The sequence below is a fragment of the Nomascus leucogenys genome, chromosome 4, assembly GCF_006542625.1.
Source record: "Nomascus leucogenys isolate Asia chromosome 4, Asia_NLE_v1, whole genome shotgun sequence".
Lineage (NCBI taxonomy): Eukaryota > Metazoa > Chordata > Mammalia > Primates > Hylobatidae > Nomascus > Nomascus leucogenys.
Genome location: NC_044384.1, coordinates 123,121,112 through 123,143,638, shown reverse-complemented (window position 1 = coordinate 123,143,638; position 22,527 = coordinate 123,121,112). Strand labels below are relative to the sequence as shown.

The following is a 22,527-nucleotide window of genomic DNA, read 5'->3' as shown; positions in this document are numbered from 1 at the left end:
AACACACACCAACCCCCATCAACACACACACACTATGGAACTGGCTACCTTGCGAGTTAAGGAATTTTCTGTCACCACAAATGTTTAAACAGTAAGATGGAGTAGGAAACACTTTCTGAAATAGATTAAGTGACCTCTAAAGGCCTTTACACTCTAACCTTTTTGATTCCAGAAGTCTAGAACAAGACAACTGGTCCTGTCCAGGGCCCTCGATAAGTAGTATTTAATGGTCACTATTGGCTCATACTTATTGCCAGAATGGGCTGTAGACCACTTGCAAGTATGAAAAAGTCCAGCAGGTTAGTTTACTACTTGCGTTACTAAAAACACGGATCCTACTTTTGTTTCTCCATTGTGTAGGTGATGAGAGAAGGCAAAAAGCATCTACTAGTGGCAAGAAATCCTAGAAGGCTCCATGTTCAAAAGTTTGCCCATTTTGTTTTGTTTTTTTTGTTTTTTGTCAGTTGCTTTTATCAATACCTATTAATGAATTGGTCTTTTAACATTGGAGACTATGTGGGACAGCAAAGAGGGAATATGTAAGAAAAATGTATTTGGGGAAACTTGGGGAATCTTTTCCATGTGATCTTTTAAAAAAGATAGAGGGATTTGGTGCTTTCATTGTCCACACCAGGCTGTGCGAATATCTCCCTTTCAAATTCTGGTAGCACTTAATATCTGAAACATGAAATTTAGCACTTCATTATATTTTGTTTGAAGAAGCCCCTGTCTAATGTGTAAAATCCTTATTTTAAATATTTAAATATATTTTATAGGAATACTGGAAAACAGTATGGAATCAGAGAGTTGAGGTATCTGATGCTATTTGATTTTATGTGGTTGCTAAGTGGTCATTTAGCAAAAAACCAGCAACAGTGTCTACCTTATTCTTTCCTGTGGTAGTGATACAATGTGATGAACCATTGCCACTTGCTTCCCAGGTCTCATTTGTGACCTCATGTGAGATACCTGGCCTGGATTAAGTCTCTATTGCATGGGCATGGAAATTTCTGCCAAGCATAGGAGTTTTTCCTGTGTTCTGGAAAGGAATAAGTGAGATCCAATAGTAATTACAGGTACATTTCTGAAGTTAAAAGACCTGGTTCTAAACCAATCTATGTATGCCACACTAATCTTGGAAATATGATGTAGCCTATTTAAAGTACAGTTTATTCATCTGGCAAATGAAGATCAAGTAGTGCTTACTTGATCATGTTTTTGTACAATTGAAGTGAGCTAACACACATAAAGTACCTAGTATAGTAGTGCCTGGTACAGAGTAAACACTCAGTTTATCTTAGTTGCCATTTTCATGTTTTTATTGATATTACTACTGACATTATTAATTACCTTGCAAAAAATTATTAGGAAGTTGTCATGGGAAAATGGAAAAACAAGAAAAAGGCCACCTGAAATAAGACAGTTTCTATTCAACATTATTAATGTATTCTTGACTTTTGGTTTTCCATCATGTATGTTCCTAGTGTTTTAACTGCTTCTTGTAAGAATCACATTTTAATCTCAAACTTATATTCTAATCAAGTGAGATAATGAATCTCAGTATCCTCCTGAAACTTTTTAATTTTGCTATGAAACCCCGAAGTTTTGTTACTGTTTTTTTGAATTTTGTTTATGAATAAACGCTGAGTACAGCCTTTACTAAACTGAAGAGAGAGTCATGATAAAGTACAGTGTTGGAAATTTTGATCTTTGTCAAAGACATTAGATGACAGTAATGGCAGAGGGTATTTAGCAACATATTTAAAAATATTAGAGTGAGTTAAATCAACTAAAACCTGATAGAAAATGAGAATTATTAACACTCCTTCAATTAATTCACTTATTTATTCAGCTATTTGTTCGATTAATATATATGAATATTTATAAATATTCATTTGTATACAAATGCACAAATATTTATTTATTGAATAAATATAAGCTAAGCAAGTAAGCTTTGCTGAATGATTGTTTTTTACCTTAGTCTTTATTTTCTTAAATATTTTATTTTGATTAGGTATTTTAATAGGCTTAAAAAGGATCAGTGGATAAGAAAATATGTTCCAAGGAAAGATATGGAGGATAACTAAGCCTAGAATGATCATAAGTTATAAATCATAAAACAGTAGCCAAATCATCATCAGCCACCTGTTTGCATCTCACTTGAAGTATAAGGAACTAAAAATGTCTTTAGCTATGTTGTCCAACATGGTAACCATTAGACATACATGGCTATTTTAATTAAAATGAAAAATTTAGTTATGCAGTTGCATTAGCCACATTCAGCTTGGGCAACATAGTGAGACCCTGTCTCTTAAAAAAATACATCTTATTTAACCTAATATATCCAAAATAATATCTTTTTAACATGCAGCCAATATAAAAATTTTTAATGAGATATTTTATATTCCTTTTGTCACTGGATTTTTTTTTCATTTTCTACCTATGTTAGGTAGAATAATAGTCCCCAAAGATGTCCCAGTCATAATCCCTGAAACCTGTGAATATGGATATAAGGAACTAACTGTCCTAGAGAATTGAAAATAAAAGCTATGTTTAATGCATCACACATAAGAAGTAAGGATTTTTATCTGTTCTAATCCCCTCACTGGAATTATGTGAATCTAAGGTATTTCTGGACAGTATGGCTTAAAATTTTAACATAAAAACTGTTGGGTGATTTTCACTCATCTTAGTAGACGTCTCAACAGCATTTGACAATAATGATTATTCCTTCCTTGACCCAAACTTTCCCAGAAAAGATAGTCATCTGTTGGATACATTTTGTTAGTTTTTATATTTTAAAGTTGTATTCAAATAATTTATAGAAGAATGAAGACAATGACTTTAGAAAGTATAACAAGAATTTAAACATAGCAAGCCCCAATTTTTATTCCCTATTTTAATTGTTCTGAAGGTTTTATAACTTGGAATGGTTTATGTCCTTTGATTGCCACTAACTGCTTGTCATGAACCTGGAACATAATCTATTTTAAAGATTCTGACTCCATATAGCTCTAATAGGTTCTAGTTTACCATTAATCTTAAAAATTTTTTTTTTTTTACTTTAGATTTGAGGGGTACATGTGCAGGTTTGTTACATGAATATATTGTATAATGCAGTGGTTTGGGCGTCTATTGAACCATCACCCAAACAGTGATCATAGTAACCAATAGGTAGTTTTTCAGGCCTTGTCCTTCCTCCTTCCCTCCTTCCCTCCCATTTTGGACTCCCCAGTATCTATAATTTATATCTTTATGTCCCTGCATACCCATTGTTTAGCTCCTACTTGTAAGTGACAACATGGGGTGTTTGTCTATTTCTCTATTAATTCACTTAGGATAATGGCCTCCAGCTAAATCTATGTTGCTGCAAAGGACGTGTTTTTGTGTTTATGGCTGTGTAGTATTCCATAGTGTATATGCACCACATTTTCTTTCTCCATTCCGCTGTTGATGGACACTTAGGTTGATTCCATGACTTTGCTGTTGTGAGTAGTGCTGCAATAAACATAAAAGGGCAAGTGTCTTTTTGGTAGAATGATTTCTTTTCCTTTGGGTAGCTTTCCAGTAGTGGGATTATCCAGTTCTATTTTTAGTTCTTTTAGAAATCTCCAAACTGCTTTCCACAAGGATTGAACTAATTTACATTCTGTTTATAAGCATTCCGTTTCTCCGCATCCTCAACAACATCTCTTAGTCCTTTGTTGGATGAATAGTTTGCAAATATTTTCTCCTTTTCTCTAGGTTGTCTGTTTACTCTGTTGATGGTTTCTTTTGCAGGGCAGAAGCTCTTTAGTTTAATTAGGTCTCAATTGTCGATCTTCTTTTTGTTTCATTTGCTTTTGAGGTCTTAGTCATAAATTTTTTGCCTAGGCCAATGTCCAGAAGAGTTTTTCATAGGAAATTTTTTTTTTTTTTTTTTAGTTTGAGGTCTTACGTTTAAGTCGTTCATCCATCTTAAGTTAATTTTTGTATATGGTGAGAGGTGGAGATTGAGTTTCATTCTTTTGCATATGGCTTGCCAGTTTTCCCAGCACCATTTATTGAATAAAGTATCCTGTCCCCAGTGTTTATTTTTGTTTACTTTGTTGAAGATGAGTTGGTTGTAGGTATGCCACTTTATTTCCAGGTTCTCTGTTCTGTTCCATTGTTCTGTGTGCCTATTTTTGTACCAGTCCCTTGCTATTTTGGTTACGATAGCCTTGTAGTATATTTTAAAGTTGGGTAATGTGATGCTTCCAGCTTTGTTCTTTTTGTTTAGGATTACTTTGGCTATTTGGGCTCTTTTTTGGTTGCATATAAATTTTAGGATAGTTTTTTCCAATTCTGTGAAAAATGACATTGGTAATTTGATAGGAAAAGCATTGAATCTACAGATTGCTTTGTGCATTATGGGCATTTTAATGACATTGACGCTTTCAATCCATGAGCATGGGTTGTTTTTTCATTTGTTTCACCTGTGATTTCTTTCAGCAGTGTTTTGTAGTTCTCGTGGAGCTCTTTCACCTCCTTGGCCAGATGTCTACCTAGGTATTTGTGTGTGTGTGTATGGCTATTGTAAATGCGATTGAGTTATTAATGTGGTTCTCAGCTTGAACGTTACTGGTGTATAGAAATGATGATTTTTACATGTTGATTTTGTATCCTGAAACTTTACTGATATCATTTATCAATCCAGTAGTCTTTTAGAGGAATCTTTAGCATTTTCTAAATATATAATAATTGTTGGTGAGCTACTTACATCTTTAAAATGAATTTTTTTTTTCTTTTTTTTTGAGACAGAGTCTTGCTCTTGTCACCCAGGCTGGAGTGCAGTGGCACGATCTCGGCTCGCTGCAACCTTGGCCTCCTGGGTTCAAGCAGTTCTCCTGCCTCAGCCTCCTGAGTAGCTGGAATTACAGGCACCCGTCACCACCACACACGGCTAATTTTTGTACTTTTAGTGGAGACAGCGTTTTGCTATGTGTTGGCCAGGCTGGTCTCCAAATCCTGACCTCAGGTGATCCGCCCACCTCAGCCTCCCAGAATGCTGGGATTACAGGCGGCCAAAATGAAATATTTTTAAAAACACCAATGATTCATAATTTTGTTGAAGTTAAGATGGCCATCCTTTTGGCTCCATAGTTTTAAAACATTTTCACTTTTAGATTTACAAATACTGTTTCCTTTTAATCACCTTTTAAATACATCTGTCTTCAGCATTTGGATCAAGTACATTTCAACACACAGATATCATAAAAGATGAAAGAATACCACATTGCCCTGTTTTTAGCACAATGGGATACAAGTTTTTGTTACATTATACTTCATGAAAAATCACTCCTGTTAAATGTCTAATGGGATGAGAATACTATATTTCCTTTTCGTCCTTAAAAATGTATTATTCAGGCCAAGTCAAGAGAATTGTTTGAGGCTAGGAGTTCAAGACCAGCCTGTGCAATATAGTGAGACCTTGTCTCTAGGAAAAATAAATAAAAAAAATTAGCTAGGTGTGGTGCTGCACACCTGTAGTCCTAGCTACTTGGGAGGCTGAGGTGGGAGGATCACTTGAACCCAGAGTTCAAGGCTACAGAGAGCTATGATCTTACCAGTGCCCAGCTTGGGTGACAAGAAAAAAAGTATTATTCACGCATCAGTTCCTGATTTGGAGAAAATCCATCTGGGATACTGTCATCTGAAGACTTACAGTCAATATGATCATGTGCTTATATGATCAATTTCATCATCTTCGTTAAAGTCTAGAGTGCTGCTACTGGTTTCTTTGCCTTCTTCTAATTCATCTAATAATTGCAAAACATCTTTTGGCCAGTTTTTCCCCCCACTGTGGTAGTATATTAGTTTTCTATTGCTATTATAACAAATTATACAAACTTAGTAGCTTTATTAAGACAATACAAATTCATTGTATGATAGTTCCATAGTTCAGAAGTGTGACAGGTCTCACTGGGCTAAAATCAAGACGTTAGCAGAGCTGTGTTTGATTCTGGAGCCTCTAGGGGAAAGTCTGTTCCCTTGCCTTTTTCAGCAAAGATGAAGGTGTTCTCTTTTTTCCATCTTTAAAGCCAGCAAGATAGAATCTCTCTGACTCTGCTTCCATCATCTCATCTGTTTTCTCCTGTTCTCTTCCGCATCTGTCTTTCACTTTTAAAGACCCTTGTGATTACTTTGGGCCTTCCCAGATAACCTCCCTATTTTCAACTGATTAGCAAACTTACTTCTGTCTGCATCCTTAATTCCCATTTTCTGTGTATCTTAACGTATTCACGGGTTTCAGAGATTATGACTGGGACATCTTTGGGGACTAACATAGGCAGAAAATGAAAAGAAAAATTCAAGTCTTAACTGTATTCAGTGAAAGCTTTAAAAAAAAAGAAAAAGCTACTTTTATATCTTCATGAACGATAATACAATACATTGAGCAATATAGTAAATGTGATGTAATAATGGAAGCTTTATTTCACTATTGCATCCTTCTAGGGGATTTCATCATTTTCTTTTCTTATCGTAGTTATTTTTAGCATAGTTGGAAATAACTGACAGGCCATGATGCAATAATTTCTGTATGATGAAATAAAATGTTTGAAGATACAGGAAAAATAAGATCAGTAAGTTATATATTGAATCTTAGCTTTACACGAAGATCAAATGATCCTAATTGATAAAATGAATTTATTGTATTAAAAATATGTCAGTTTTCTTTAGATTTTTGGAGGCCTCTAAGAAAGAATAAAGTCATGAGATATTCTTGAAATAGTTATAGAATTACTTATAAACGAAACCTACAGGCTGAATGTAGTGGCTCACGCCTGTAATCCCCATCACTTTGGGAGGCCGAGGCGGGCGGATCACAAGGTCAGGAGATCGAGACCATCCTGGCCAACATGGTGAAACCCCATCTCTACTAAAATACAAAAAATTAGCCAGGTGTGGTGGCGCATGCCTGTAGTCCCAGCTACTCGGGAGGCTAAGGCAGGAGAATCGTTTGAACCTGGGAGGCTGAGGTGGCAGTGAGCCGAGATCATGCCACTGCACTCCAGCCTGGCGACAGAGCGAGACTCCATCTCAAAAAAAAAAAAAACAAAAACGAAGAAGCCTGTAAAACTAAAATTTGGGTCTAGTGGACCCTGATTTTATACTGAGGGTCAAATGCTTCGTTTCCTTGCTTTCTCTGGTGCCACATAGTCCTCTGTATTTTTCCAGTTTCTTCTTTTTCTCCTAGTGTTAAGTGTTAGGATTCCTTAGCGGTTGTCCAGGCCCTCTTTTCATTATTTTTGTTAAGTTACTACTATCAAAACAATATCTTCAGAACCTCCTTCCAACTCATAGCTAACTGCCTTCTACTTGGATTGTTTCACAGGCCGTTTAACTGAACATGTCCTAAATTCATTGTCATCTTTATTCCATCTTCCTCCACCAAAACAGAACAAATTCATATGCTATTCCTTTTTGGTGAGTGTGTGTTATGTAAAACAGTGCTTTTGTTTGTTTTTCTGGTGTTTTTTAAGTCATCAACCTGGGCCATCATGCACCCAGCAAGAAAATTAGGGGTTATCTTTGACTCCTCCTTCTATTACACTCATAAATAACTATATTCCAAGTCCTGTTAGTTCTCTCTGGTTTCATTTTTATTCACTCACTTCTGTCCTTTTCCACTTTGTCTGCCACAGGTTTAAATGTTTTTAGCCCCTTGGACTATTGTACTAATTTTCTATCCAGTTTTCTTATTTGCAGTTCTGTTTCCTCTGCCTACTCTAAGGTTCTGTGCAGAAGAAAACATGATCTTGTCATTCCACTGTGCAAACCCTTTTGAGGATTTCGATAGCCATTAGAACACAGCCTAAACATTTTAACATTGCCTACTGGTCATACTTGGTACATGCCTTTTCTCCTCCACCTGACATCCACCACACACACACACACACACACATACACACACACACACACACACAAGCTAATAGCAAATGTACCAACCATTTTGAATTATTCTCTGTAATACGTCCTGCCTGTTCATCTCCAGACCTTCTGTGCCCTTCCCTTTGTCCAGAATACTGTTCCCTCTCTTCATTTGCTAACCCAACACAGTGTACATCATAGCTTAAGAGTACTTCACATTGGAATTCCCTCCTGAGTATGTTTGAGGTTCCCATTCTGTGGTTCCATAGCACCCTGTCTGCCCAGAGCAGGTATCAACTCAACTGTTAGCATTTGAAGATTAGTTGTCTTCCTCAGGGTCTATTGTTAGCTCCCACAGAGTAGGAACCCTCTCTTTCTTACTCCACATGGTAACCCCAGAAGCTAGCACAGTGTTTACACACACAGTAAGTACTTTGAAAATGTTTGTTGAATGAATGAATAATATTTTATGAGCCCCTGAATAAATGAGAAAATACTTAAATATTGTAATTTATTGAATCAGCTAATACATGTGAATCATTAACTCATTGGACAGTGTCTATTATAGACACAATAAATATTAGCTATTGTTGCTATCATGAAGACAGGAATGTAGATAATTTTTTCTTTTTCGTTCTACTTTGGTAATTAAAGAAAAACTAATGCAGTGTTTACAAATGAATCTTTTCTTTAAAATTAAGGTAATGATTTGGTGATTTCCCATCTGCAGTGTATAGATTTGCCTTTGACAATGGAAATGTTTTTAAAGATGTAGTGCAGTGAAGAAGCCACTGTTTCAGTATATGTCTTGTGAGATAGCAATCCCCAACCTTTTTGGCACCAGGGACCAATTTTGTGGAAGACACTTTTCCAGTGGTTTTGGGATGAAACTATTCCACCTCAGATCATCAGCCATTAGTTAAGAGTCTCATAAGGAGTGTGCAGCCTAGATCCCTCGCATGCACAGTTCTTCACAAGAGGGTTTGTGCTTCTATGAGAATCCTAATGCTGCTGCTGATCTGACAGGAGGTGGAGTTCAGGCAGTAATGTTCCCTCACCAGATGCTCACCTCCTGCTGTCCCGCCCGGTTCCTAACAGGCCATGGACTGGTACCAGTCTGCAGTCTGGGATTTGGGGGACCCCTGTTGTAAAAGATGCTTATCATTTCTGGACATTATGTTTTTCCATTTGAACTAATGGTTTTATGGATCCTTAGAAAATTGTCTGTGGTACTCTTTTTTTTTTTTTTTTTTCTTTTTGTAGGGATGGGTGGCTAGAATGTTTGCTGGAAAAGACTTACCAGTGCACTTTTTTCAGCTTACTTGAATTTATCCTAATTTACTTCTCATCCAGTCTGAAATTTGGCTTTGTCTATAGGTTGGATTAGATTCTTTCCAAAAGCCAAACTACTTAGGTCATTGATGCAGAGGTCACAGGGAGACCTACAATTGTGTTACTAAATTTTATAGACTAATGTATATAAAGTCAGAACCTCATGAAATACTGTTCATGCTGTTGGTTATACAGAATAATGTGCTGTGTGTCCCTGTGGCCTTGATTTCCTTCAGCTGAGCAGTCATTAGAAAGAAGAGGACAAAAATACTATCTTCATTGTCTCTGCTTTGGTTCAGACCTTCATCCCTGCATTGAAAACTGAGGGTGACCTCCTGTTGTCGTCAGGCACTTTTTACTTCACAGCTTCCAGAAGGGATGATGATTACTGAGAGTGGTGCAGCACTTAGGCATCGTCTATAGGGACCTGACATTAGACTTCACTACAGAAATCTTCACATAAAAGATAGCTTTTCTTGAGAAAATTTATTTGTAGATTTTAATTTATGTTACAGATTTAAAACTGCAGACACCTTTGTCTGAAGGGAAATCTTACTAAAAGTTAGCACTTAGACCCTCTTTCAAATTTTATCATTTGTAGTCCTATATTTGTAAAACTTCTTATAATTCAATAACTGTTCAAAAGATCTTTTCTACATTATGTTTAAAGTACCTCTCTGCCTTTATTCTAACCTAGTTTTATGGAAGGGAAGTTTCGTGATTCAGATTCCTATTTATAGAGTTGATATGATGTATTATGAATTTAGGGTGATTTTTAAGTCTGCCCTACTGTGTTCTTTAATAAACAAGATGTCCTAATTTTTTTCCACCTATTATGATGGTGCAGTTATGGAAATATTGCCTATAGATTATATGTTAAAATTCTAAACTATATCGGTGTCCAAATATGCCTTTGCTTTTTGTTATGCTAGGAGAAAATAGGCTTTTTTCTTTTGAAGACTTTACTAGCTAAGGAAATTAAAGTACTGAAAAGTTAGGAATAAGTGCTGTGTCAAAAGATAGTTGTGAAAAAATTCATTTAAAAAATCAAATTAATGGAGATATGAACAGAGTGGTTCTAATCAGAGAAATGAAATAATGGGGATTATTTCTTTTAATTTGGTGTGTTTTAAAATTGTCATCTCAGTGAATGCTTTAGTTCTAACTGGATGACGGCATTTGCAAAGTAATGATGTTGCTTGAAACTGACTATGTGCAGAGAAAGTGTAAAAGATGAACTATCTGCTATTTCTAGTTCAATGCACAGTTGTCATATTTATCCTTTGTTCAATTAAGGAACTATATTATTGGGGATTATTTAAGTATTAAAGTATATCTGGAAGTTCCATAAATAAGTTAAAAAATAAATTACTTCTGTTAGTGTTTTATATGGAAGCTCCGAAGTTTTTTTCATATCATAGTTAAACTGTACTGTGATATGACTACTTGTACTTAATTATATAGACTACTTGTACTTAATTACAATGTGAATAATTATTTTGTCCATTATGTTAAAGTTAGGAGAAGACTATCTCTTTATGTTTTTTTCTAGATAATCTTGAGCCAAATTTCTTTATATCCAAAGATTTTTTTTTTTAATTATTTTTTTGAGATGGAGTCTCACTCTGTTTCCCAGGCTGGAGTGCAGTGGCATGATCTCAGCTCACTGCTGCTTTCTCCTCCCGGGTTCAAGTGATTCTCCTGCCTTGGCCTCTCAAGTAGCTGGGATTACAGGTGCCTGCCACCATGCCCAGCTGATTTTTATATTTTTAGTAGAGATGGGGTTTCACCATGTTGGCCAGTCTGGACTCAAACTCCTGGCCTCAAGTGATCCACCCACCTTAGCCCCCAGAGTGCTGGGATTACAGGCGTGAGCCACCGTGCCTGGCTTCAAAGAATATTTTTACCAATAGTATATGATATTACATGGTTTCTTTGAGATAAATTAAGAGTTTACAAAAGAAAGACACAGACTTTTATGTTCTTGATGTCTTAAAGAAAAAATATACTTAGTGCTCATTACTTTAAACCTTTGAATAACTTTTAACAATCTCTGCATTCCTACTGTTTATTCATATTCTTTTGTATTGTCTTAAGATAGACTGAATTGAATGAAATTTGAATTTTATAGTTTTTAATAGTAATTACAATTATTGATAGAATCAGATATACAAGCTCTTTAACATTTAATGTAAATTAAAAGATGGAAGTGATTTAAATTGGATTTGTTTCAGAATTCCATTTTAGAAATCAGTTGACAGTATTGGCAACATCACTACTATATAAATATATGCTAATGTAGAATGAAAGAAAGGTCCTCATTAAAATCTTGTTGCTAAACAAGTGACAAAAACCTTACAGACAGCTTAAGGCTTCAGGTCAGTCACATTTACTCCTGAAGAGATTTGGACAAGTGTGAAAGTATATAGACTATGCCTTTATTGTAATCAGAACACATAAATGCTATTTTATACCAGTTCCCTACCAAGGACATTTTTATTAATATTAGACAAAACAAGTCTTAATGCAATGCCTAAGCATCCTATTCTGAGTTTCTCAAGTAAGTTAAAATATTGGGTTTGTTAAATTCAGAAAGTAAGCATTTGCTAACAGCCATTGTGTCTGTGTTTTCCAGAAAAGGACTGAGGTTTGGTCAACTAGTGTGTTTTCATGAGGCAAAATTCATGAACTAATTACCTTTCTTCCAGACATTATTTGGGTGAACTGATCTGGTATAGGTGTAGTAAGGTGACAGTAAAGGTAAGGTGGTGCAGGGGAATCCAGACCATGGTTCATTACCACTATTGAACATGGCAGTTCTCTTAAAGAAGCCTTTAGCCAGCTTTAGCTAATTCCAGATTAACTTTATATACATATTGAGGATTTCCCATGTCTTTTTATTTGGGATCTTAGTCTTTGCTTATATAAAGGTAGATCTTAACATCATGCTATAAATAGAAAAATTAACATGTAGGAATAGATAGGCATTCCAGAGTGAAAGTTAGTGGCTACCCTTCAGCATCTCCACTGAAAATGAGCTGGCTATAAGCCTACTTTGCCTTTTGAGTGTTAGAGAGTCCTTAGTTAAAGGGCACAAAGGAATTTCCCTTGGTTTGATTTGACCTGTGTGCCCAGCTCATCTGCATCAAGAGGAACAAGAACATTTGTAGTTGGAATAAAGAAGATACTTGATTACCTTTAGAGTCTAACAGGCTGGGTTGGGAATGAGAGAGCAAATGTTGAAACTGCTGAGCAAATGAGAGAATGAGAGAGCAAATGTTCAGACTGCTTCTGAAGCAGAAGCCAAAGGGAACTAATCCTGTGTGTCTCTGAAGGGGAATACTATGTATCACTCACTTCATGTGATCACACACATTAAATTATTTGAATTAAAGTCATTTCTTGCATCCTTTGTTCCTTCTTCCTATTCCACCAATTTTCTTGGAAGTATCACTATAATGTTGTGAGTGGATTCAGTTATCTATGCTGTAGGGCTCTTGTCCCAGCAGAGCCCCCCTAATGAATTTTTTATGCATTTAATAAATCTCATTTTTGGTTGCTTGTGGTTTAAAAATATTTTTGTTACGTAAGTATGTATTTTCATGGACACTCCTAAGATTATCTGTCTAAGACAATTATAAATAATTTATAATCCCAAGTACCTGGAAGGATAACACATAGCTCAAGAAAAGAGAGGAATCTTGATGATTTTGTATTTTAAAAGTTACAAAAGATATTGAGAAAACACAATACACAATTCATTTTTATTTTCATTTTTATTTTTTTGCCTACAGCTTCTTTGTAAGGATGATGTTTAAGATCTCACTTAGAAATAGTTGTTTACTTACAGTAGATTAGGGGTGGCAGAGTCTGGAACTAGGGCAGCCAGTGGTCAGAAGGAGGGACCAGAGTAGTTCATGAGAGTAGCTGCAAGAGATGAGGAGCAAAGCATATTGTCCTGTGTAAGAGATAAGACAGGACTGAGTCTGACCCAAAGCAAATACAAGACAGAGTAGTAAGTGGCCCACCTGTGGGTAGCATAGGTACCAGGCTTTTCTGGATTTGTGGTCCTGAAAAGGCAGAATACCCAAGGTGCCAGTACAATTTAAAGAGCAAACTAGCAGAGTGGAAATTTGACAGAAAGCCATTTGAAATATCTAGGGCACCTAGAACTTACTTGGGAATGAAATGGGAGTCCTGTTATTAGAAGTTAAGAAACCATGGCAGGGTTGTGTAAAAGCAAAGGGATGCCTTGATGCCATGAGGTGAGAATCCACCGGCTTTTGTTGCCGGGTACTAAGAAGACAGAGACTAGACAACAGATAACCAATGTCTGGAAACAATTCCCCTGGAAAGGAGGAGTCAACTCTTTGTATTTCTCCTAGAATATACAGTCGTGCACTGCATGACAGTGTTTAGGTCAACAACAGACTACATATATGATGGTGGTTCCATAAGATGATAATGCTGTATTTTTACTGTACCTTTTCTGTGTTTAGAAATGTTTAGATATACAAGTACTTACCTTTCTGTTACAATTTCCTGCAGTATTCAGTATAGTAACATACGGTACAGGTTTGTAGCCTAGGCTATAAAAAATAGTCTAGATAATCTACTCAGCTGTACCATCTAGGTTTGTGTAAGTACACTCTGATCTTTGGACCACGATGAAATTGCCAAATGATGCGTTTCTCAGAACGTATCCTCATTGTTAAGCAGCCCATGATTGTACTGTTTCTCTACCAGAAATCCTATCTCTACATCCTCTCTCTATGAAGTCTCCTTGCCCTTCATCTCAGAAGTCCTCTCTCCCTCTTCTCAAATCACATTTATTTCTACAAAGTGAATATCACTCATCTTATTCTGCCTTTTACTGGTGTACATGTCTTTTGTTGAGCATGGTACCACGTGCCAAGCACAATGTACATAATAGATGTCAAGGCTGCAGTGAGCTATAATCATGCCACTGCACTCCAGCCTGGGTGACAGGCTTTTTTTTTTCTAAAAAGAAGAAAATTGTGTGTGTGTATGTGTGTGTGTGTATTTATATAGATATAATTACAAGTAATTTTTTCCTTCCAAATTTATTTCAGATTTTACCAAATGTTGCAAGAGCTCTGGATTTCTTATGGTAGTAAAATGCCGGAAAGAAAATTCTGCATTGAAAGAATGTCTAACTGCTTAGTAAGTAGTCATCTCAGCATTTGTGCTTCTATGTGTATTTGTGGTAGATAAGAGTATGTTACTTAACTCATTACATGTAATATATTCTGTACCTCTCCGTACCAAATTTATCATATTATTGGCTGAGTCTAAAGTTCCAGTATAGTCTTAAAAATGCAACATATTTATGAAAGAGTCTTTTCAAATTTTGTCAGCATTGTATCTGATTAAAAAGATGAAGTCAGCAGACAAAAAATATATGATTTTTCACTATTTAACAAATCTTTTTTCATGAACAGTTTGATCTGTAAAATATAGTGCAGACTGATTTTTGTTTATTCTATTGTAAAGATAACTGAATTAAAATATCTCTGAGACTTTCTCCAGCCTTGTGATTTGTTGGATTAATATAATTTAACTCCTAGAAATTTGAGTTAAATCATATGGATGATATAAAGGTAAATTTAGATTTTTGAAGTTAACCAAATTCAATTTTAAAATAATTTTATAATATCATGTTCACTAATATTTTGTTGTAGTTCCTTAAATTTAAGTAAAAATGTGTGAAGTTCTTTGAATTCACATGGTGATTTATTCACCCATGTTCTATTGCCCACATTATTGACAGATAAGATTGCAGAATACTTTACTAAGTTTTGTTAATTGAATGTTGAGAGATCTTAGTTTTGGTAAGCCTTTATTTCCTTTAATTTCTGTAGCCTGTGTAGTGTATATGTCAGTATGGTATGTATCTTAGAGGGTTAAATAAAAATGTAATGAACACCTGAACCCTACATTTTTTTAAATAAAATATGTACACATAAACTTATAGACCTTTTTTTAGAATGGTGGAGTTGGAAAAGACTTTAGAGATTATGTAAACTCATCTCTATATTTGATATATTTGTAAATGATGAAACATAATCAATATTGATTTTTTTTCTTAAGTTAATAATATCAACAGCAGCCCTTATTTATGGTCCAGGTATTGTACTCAGTGCTTTACCATATAGGAGTAAAGGTTCAGTCTGTGACTTAATATTCTTTCAGTTCTATTCCTGAGTGCTTCCAAGAAATGTTTACTGAGTAAACGAATCTCTTAAACTTTTGTATGACTGAATTATTAAATTCTGTCTTATACATTGATTAAATAATTTTTATATCTCAGATTCAGTCATAATTGTTATTGCTAGTTTGACATATTATCCTTCACTCCAGTCGGGGCAGCTCTAGAGCAGAGCAGACAGGAGTATAGACTGCAGAGAGGGCAACCTGGGTTCAGCTTCTGTATCAGTGAGAGCTTAGCTAGCCGTGTGACCTTAGGCAGGCTCTTCATCGTAAGAAGGAATAATTATAACTTATGGAGTGATTGTGAGGTACTGCATGTAAACACATTTACCATGATAGGTATTCAGTAAATGTTAGCTCTTTTTTGATTAGTATTTGTTATTATTTATCTGAATATTAATCATTTGAATATCCTTCTCTCTCTCACCCCCTAGAAATACAAGAAGAAAATAACAGATTCTAGTCCATCTGAGGGGAGGAGAGGGGCTAGGAAGGATGGCTGTTTCTGCTTGTTTAGAAGAGATAAGCAGTGGATGTGACATTAACTGAAAGTAAATGGAAAATTATTAGGGAAAATTGTACTTGACTTTGAGTCCCCAGATACACTAAGAAATAGTACTTATTCATCTTTAAATAAGAGGGTGTTGTGCTTTGTTAATTACTATTGACATTTCCATGAAATGAATGTAACTGCTATCCTCTCTCATTTTGAAACATTGTTTTTGCTCCTTTATTTCTACCTCTTACTTTCATTTTTTCCTTAATACACTATGATCTGATTTCTGTCCTCACATCACTGAACCTGCTCTTTTTAAAGGCTCTAATGGGCTGATGGTAGACAAATCCAACAAATTGTTCTTCCTCTTTTACTTGACCTCTCTCTGGCAATCCCTTCTTAAAATTCTCCCGTCTTCCCTGATATTTTTTCCCATTTTCCCAACATCTCTTTGTACTTCTCAATGTTTTTAACCTACTCCTTAAAGTTGGTGATTCCCCAAGTTCTCTTCTCATTCTTAAATCTGAGGAAGTTTAGTTTGCACCCATGAATTCAATTACTTACTATAGAAAGTAACATTTGTTTCTTTGTTCAAGTCCAAAAATGAACTGGGCTCCTTTTGCTCGTCCTACAGTGTGTCTTTGTGAATTATACAGTAGTTTAGTATCTTCAGTCTTGTCTCCTAACTCTAATTGGTTATTTCCTATTGATTTCTGAAATTTCCTGCACATCATCTCTTCCTTTTCATTCCTACAGCTCCTTCTTTGGCCTGCGCCTTCCATCATTTTTTGCATGTATTATTTTAACAGTTTATTGGCTATCTTGCCTCTAACCTTGCTTGCCTCCTTTTGTCCTGTCTGCCACATGTTGTCAGATTCATCCAAGATACAAAACTGATCTTACAGGTGAGGTGCTCTATGAATTGTGCCCCATTTTCTTCAGGATTGATTTTAGTTTCTTAGTATAGCATAAATGGCACATCATGATTTGACTTTTGCCCATTCCATCTTCATTTCAGGCCTTTTCTCCTATGTGCATAATCTGCTATAGTGGTACCTATCTACTTGCAGTTTTTCATGCATTAGTTTTTCCTCATCCATGTGCCTTCCCACACTTGCATTCTATATGGATTTCTGTTGGTCTTTCAAAATACAACTCAAGCATTTCCCCTTGATACCTCTGCCCTCCCCATTTCTTCCTTGTTCCCATGGTGCACTGGGCCATACCTCTGTCACAGTATTTTATAGATTTAATTTTAATCCAGTCTTTACTTGTCCTTTACACCGTGGGTTCCCAGGACAGGAGCTGTGCTTCTCATTGCTCTATTCTGTGACAGTGCTATATAAAAATGAATGATTTGGTCTTTAGTTTGGTAGCATAAAGTTAACAGTGAATTTGTAACCATTACTAGAAGTATACTTCTAAAGATTGAGCCTGATGAACCAGATGTCTGAATATTAGTAATTAAAGTAAGCTTACATTTAACATGTGCAGGATTATTTACTTGAAAATATTTTCATTTCCTTCTCATAGCTATAATGATCCAGCCTTTTATGAAGAATGCAAAATGGAATACCTGAAGGAAAGGGAAGAATTCAGAAAAACTGGAATTCCTACAAAGAAAAGGCTACAGAAGCTTCCAACAAGCATGTAGGCAGATACTCAAATGACATTCAGGAACTCTAATATTCATGGAAGTCATTTTATAGTATAAATCACCTTAAATAATGGACTCAAGTATGTATGTTTGCTTTATCTTAATTATGGAAATATTAATTTTATCTGAAATAAATATTTTATTTCAAAGTTTTGGTTTCTTAAATGGGAAAGGAGTAGTTACTGAATTGGGATATGGTTTTCCTGGTCATTCTGGACCTTTTGAAAATTTTTCCACAACTATAACAGTGATACTGATTTTTTAGAGTTCAATATGGTCCTTATATTACTTTTCTTCCAGTGTATATCCTAATGGCTAACCATGGGAGCCAAAACTAAAGAAAAGCAGGAATGGACAACCTTCAAAGGTGTTAGTAATAACTAGGCAGTATAGCAGAATGGCTATGAACCAGAATCCTTCCTGATTCTACCACTTACTAGCTATACAGCTGTGGAAGTAAATCTAATACAGTTTGTGAGGATGTACTGAGTATCGCATATAGCAGGAATAAGACAGTGCTTCAGACCTGGTAGATGCTCTTATATTGGTAGTTACTGTTAGTAGTAGTAGAGGCTTATTTGGAAACTATCTTAGTCCATTTTCTGTTGCTATGGGAGAATACCCAAGACCAGGTAACTTATAAGAAAAGTTTGTTTGGCTCACAGTTCTGGAGTTTATTTGCCAGCAGCTTCTGGCAAGGGTTTTCATACTGCATCAAAACATAATAGGGTGTAAAAAATAGAAGGACAAACAAGTGTGGGCAAGCTTTTATAACAACCCGCTCTCTTGAGAACTAAAACCTGTAATAATGGCATAAATCCATTCACGAGGGCTCATCACCCTATTACCTCTTAAAGGCTCCATCTCTTAGTACTGTTAAATTAGCAACTAAGTTTCCAACACATGAACTCTTGGGGGACACATCAAACCATAGCAGAACCATAGATAAGGAGATACTTACTTATATGAATTAATTTTACTTACATCTTTGATGTAGAATTTTCTAAAACATATTATATGTTCTTAACCTGATAACTTGGCTACTGAGTCCTTTAATCTTTCATTTTGAAAAGTTATCTAAGTGAATTACCAATTCTGTAACATAGTAATAGACTCAGGAAGTAGTATAAAAAATTTATGTCCCAATTTAATAATTTGAGCTTTTATATTAAAAGTTGTTTTTTCCCCATGAGCTGTTAAATTTTCCACAGCCATTGTAACTAGTTTCAAGATAAGTAAATTTTACGTATATTTTCACACAGTCCTCATCAAAATCACAAATAGAAATTACTACCAAGACAACGTTTAACTTTCCCTAATCCCATGAAATAGATCTGAGAGATTTTTTTTTTAAGAAAGAACTTAAATAGGACACTACAGAATCAATTCAAGTTCCACACTTTACTCTTGAGTGAACCACTCAAAAAACTATTGTACTTTTATTTGAAATACAAAGAAACCACATTTTCCCAGGCCACAGATCAAAAGGAGGGAGATTACTAGAGCAGACAAAAGCAAAGCAAATATAGAAATCTAGAGACCACACAGCATAGGGGCAAACATGCCCATATTTCCACATTGACCTTTGGTATTGGTGCATTTCCTAGAGCACAGGAAGTTAACTGTTTTTAGAGATAATTGAAAATGGAAAAGTTACTTTAAGAAGCTAGTGAAGTATACAATCTATTTTATACCTTTGATTAAAATCAGAAGTAGCCCACTTCATGTAGAAAATTCACTTATGTACATGTTGCTTTCCCCATAGAAGCCAAATTAGATTATACAATACAAATAATATGTTCGTCCTCCTTGTGTCAAAGACTGAAACCATTCATTGTAGCCTTCAGAATACCCATGCGTATCCATACTGAAGATTTTTTTCACCTGGTACATCTGTCTCAGTTGTGTCTTGCTTGCTTATGGGTGCCTCTGTTGATACTATTCCCTGTTAATATGTGATAACCCACAGGTTTTTTACCCCTTGAGATACACCTTCTTCAAGTAGCCTTTCTGAATTAAGATCAGGACTTTGTTGTCACATCATTCAGCTCTTCAAGTCTGAATTTTCCCATATATTTTGGTTTTCTAATGTTTCACATAGGCACGTTCCTGCTTTTAAGAATTCAGTTCCATTTTGGCAGCAACTCAGTAAGTCTTACAGATGTAAATTTTACTTTAATAAGGGAGCAAGAGGAAGGAATAGGTGGCTTTTTGTTATTTATGTTCTCTTCATTCTGTCAATTTATGGATGTACTGAATTGAACCTTATAAAAAGAAACCTAAAGATTCAAAAGAAGCTCTTTAGAGCAAGTTTCAGCTAGTATGAAAGAAGTCAACATAAAATATTCAATTTTAAATAGATTCATAAGCTACAGATGGGCCACTGTTTTTTGTTTATTTGAATTTTACCTAGAGCAGAGATGATCAAGTGTAGATTTAAAAGCTTCTAGCTGGGTAAAAAATTTTTGGTTAATCTTTCCTTACTAAAGAACCTTATACATCCTTTGTCTAGCACTTTAAACTGTCACAGTCACTGACTTTTTAGTATACCTGTTTGATAGCTATCAATTATCACTGTACTGTTTAAATGGAAAATAATTTTCTCCACTCAAAAGCTGGTTTAACAGATGTCTATTATATGAATCATATTAACAACCAACAATTAGTACCAGACTTTGAGATATATAGGCAAGGACAATATTTCACATCCACTTCAATTTCAAACAAAAATAATTTATTTTAATTAAACAATTTCTTGGTATTGTTCAAAACATTAATCAAGCAATTATCTCATTAGACTTTTTTTCTTTACAAAGGAAAATTTGCAATTTTGGTTTTAAAAAAGGCAAACCAGTAAGCTACATTAGAGATCAGATATAATATACAGCCTATGCAGCCACATGAGAAATAGTTTTTGCTGCTTTGTTATTACACAGGTAGTTGCTTCCTTCAGCTAAAGCCTGGAGTATTGTATTTGTTTTATGCATATTGGGTTTGGTTCTATTACTTGGCAGGAGATTGTACTCCCCTGAGTCAGCTGTGTTCATTGGTCAGAATAAATTCCAGCATCTGACACCAATTCCATTAATCACAGACAAGCCTGAATAAGTGTAAGATAATAGAAAGAAAAAAATATCTGGTGAATGGTGAACATTGTCTATGTATGTATGCTATTCAGTAATAATATAGTAGAAGAGATCTGAGATATTTTTTTGAGTTCAAGATATATGAAACTGTCTGTCAAAAAGGATAAAGTCCTCTTACATGAAATACTTTAATTCAGGCAAAAGGTGTATGAACCAAGTAAATCTCCACCCTGAAAGAACTTAAATTTCCATGTGAAGCCATCTTTATTTCCTTCTTTATTTACAAATAATTGGCCACTTAGAATGAGTGTGTGGACATTTCATGATTGACAATATCAATGCAGCCCAAACCCTGATTTCTATGATTAAAAATTCTAATTTAAAATCACTTTCTCAATAAATAGAATATTACAACACAAAGTCTAACAATTTAGAAGCTGCTCTACACAACGTGCAGCTGTAGTCCCTTTGAAGAAAATGACTTTTTATCATTACACACATACATTTATGTTTATATTATGGCCCACTGAAGGGCAGATTAGACTGAAATCTGTGTGATGCTCCTTCTACTACTTATTGAATAGTGTGTAGGGTTACAATCATTTGTTTACACTCCAGAGTTTTTCAACTATTATTTCATTTTTTTTTTTTTTCCAATTAGGACTTAAGGAATGTGCTGGGACAAAGTTGGCTTCAGTGATCAGGTTGTTTCGAGTCTTAGAATTCAAACTTCAATTCTAAAATTTTATCAACAAAACACTGTGACCAAAAAATCACTTTAAATCAAATATTGAAACACAACAGCATATAAAGATGGTATAACCTAAGATACTTTTATTTCATTATATTTTCAATATCTTTACGCATTATAACAACAGAAATGTAACCTATTCACATCGCCATTTGTTCCATTATGCAATTTGAAGCAACATACATGGTTTCCTTTTCTTTTTATGAACAGATATTTAGACATTTCACACTTTGTAAAGCCACGTCTACAATCTCCAATTCCATTCTTCTGAGAGGCAAAATTTTACAATTATTATCGAAGGCAGAGTTCTCTTTTTTAAACACCTTAAGTTTACTTATTAATTAGCATAGTAGCATATTTCAGATTCTTAGAATATGGAGCTAGAGGGTGCTGTTTCATACTAGGAAACCAACTATGTTGGTTTTTGTACATATTGTACAGTATGTTCAAATATAGATACTGAAGACCTCTGCAAAATTTTAATCAAAATCCCCTTTCAGTTTGTTAAATAATTTCTTGGGAGGACCACTGAAAGAGATAAGTGTCCTCATGGTGAAATCATGAATCTCTTCCAAATTAATTCTTATAAAGGCAGTTCTGATTATGTTGATCCAAGTAATGGAGTGGCGGAAGGTTGGGTAAAGGCAAAGTTTTAGTTTTAGTTTCCCCAAATGCTGTCTCACTTGATTTAGGAGGACTTGGAAATACCCAGGAATTGTCTTCTAGAGAATTTCTGCCATAAGAACTGTGTTCCTGAAAGCATGTACCATCATTAGGAATGGATCTCTCATTGTCTGTCCATGATTGGAGGACTGCTTTCTCTGATAAAACCTTTACATCTCCTGGTAAAGGGGAAGATGCGGTATGACAAAGAGCTTTGCCATTTGGTGAGAGAGGGGGATGTCTTGTGTATGTTGCAGTAAAATTCATCAAGTGCAGTTTTGTGCTGTCTCTTCCAAGGTCTTCACTGCATCCTACAGGGGCACAGGCTAAAAAGAAAACAAGACTAAATGTCAGTTTTCATGACATTTGTGATCATAAAATTTGGTAACACTTCACTAATTTGAATTCTAGAACTGGT

General features: G+C 35.1%; 2 protein-coding genes across 5 annotated transcripts in view; one reads left to right on the top strand and one right to left on the bottom strand.

Moving 5' to 3' along the window:
- The window catches only part of CMC1 (C-X9-C motif containing 1), a 77,261-nt gene extending 57,374 nt beyond the window's left edge, over window positions 1-19,887 (top strand). For all 3 annotated transcript variants that reach the window (XM_003256794.4, XM_030812242.1, XM_030812241.1), the window contains exons 3-4: window positions 14,319-14,409; window positions 17,486-19,887. In XM_003256794.4, the coding sequence (XP_003256842.1) occupies window positions 14,319-14,409; window positions 17,486-17,606 (212 nt within the window). In that variant the 3' untranslated portion in view covers window positions 17,607-19,887. The remainder of the gene's footprint in view (window positions 1-14,318; window positions 14,410-17,485) is intronic.
- Window positions 19,017-22,527, bottom strand: part of AZI2 (5-azacytidine induced 2) — a 28,093-nt gene continuing 24,582 nt past the window's right edge. Inside the window, exon 8 of one of the 2 annotated variants that reach the window (XM_030812237.1) lies at window positions 19,017-22,435. In XM_030812237.1, the coding sequence (XP_030668097.1) occupies window positions 22,023-22,435 (413 nt within the window). In that variant the 3' untranslated portion in view covers window positions 19,017-22,022. The remainder of the gene's footprint in view (window positions 22,436-22,527) is intronic. The other variant, XM_030812238.1, reaches the window with a different exon arrangement.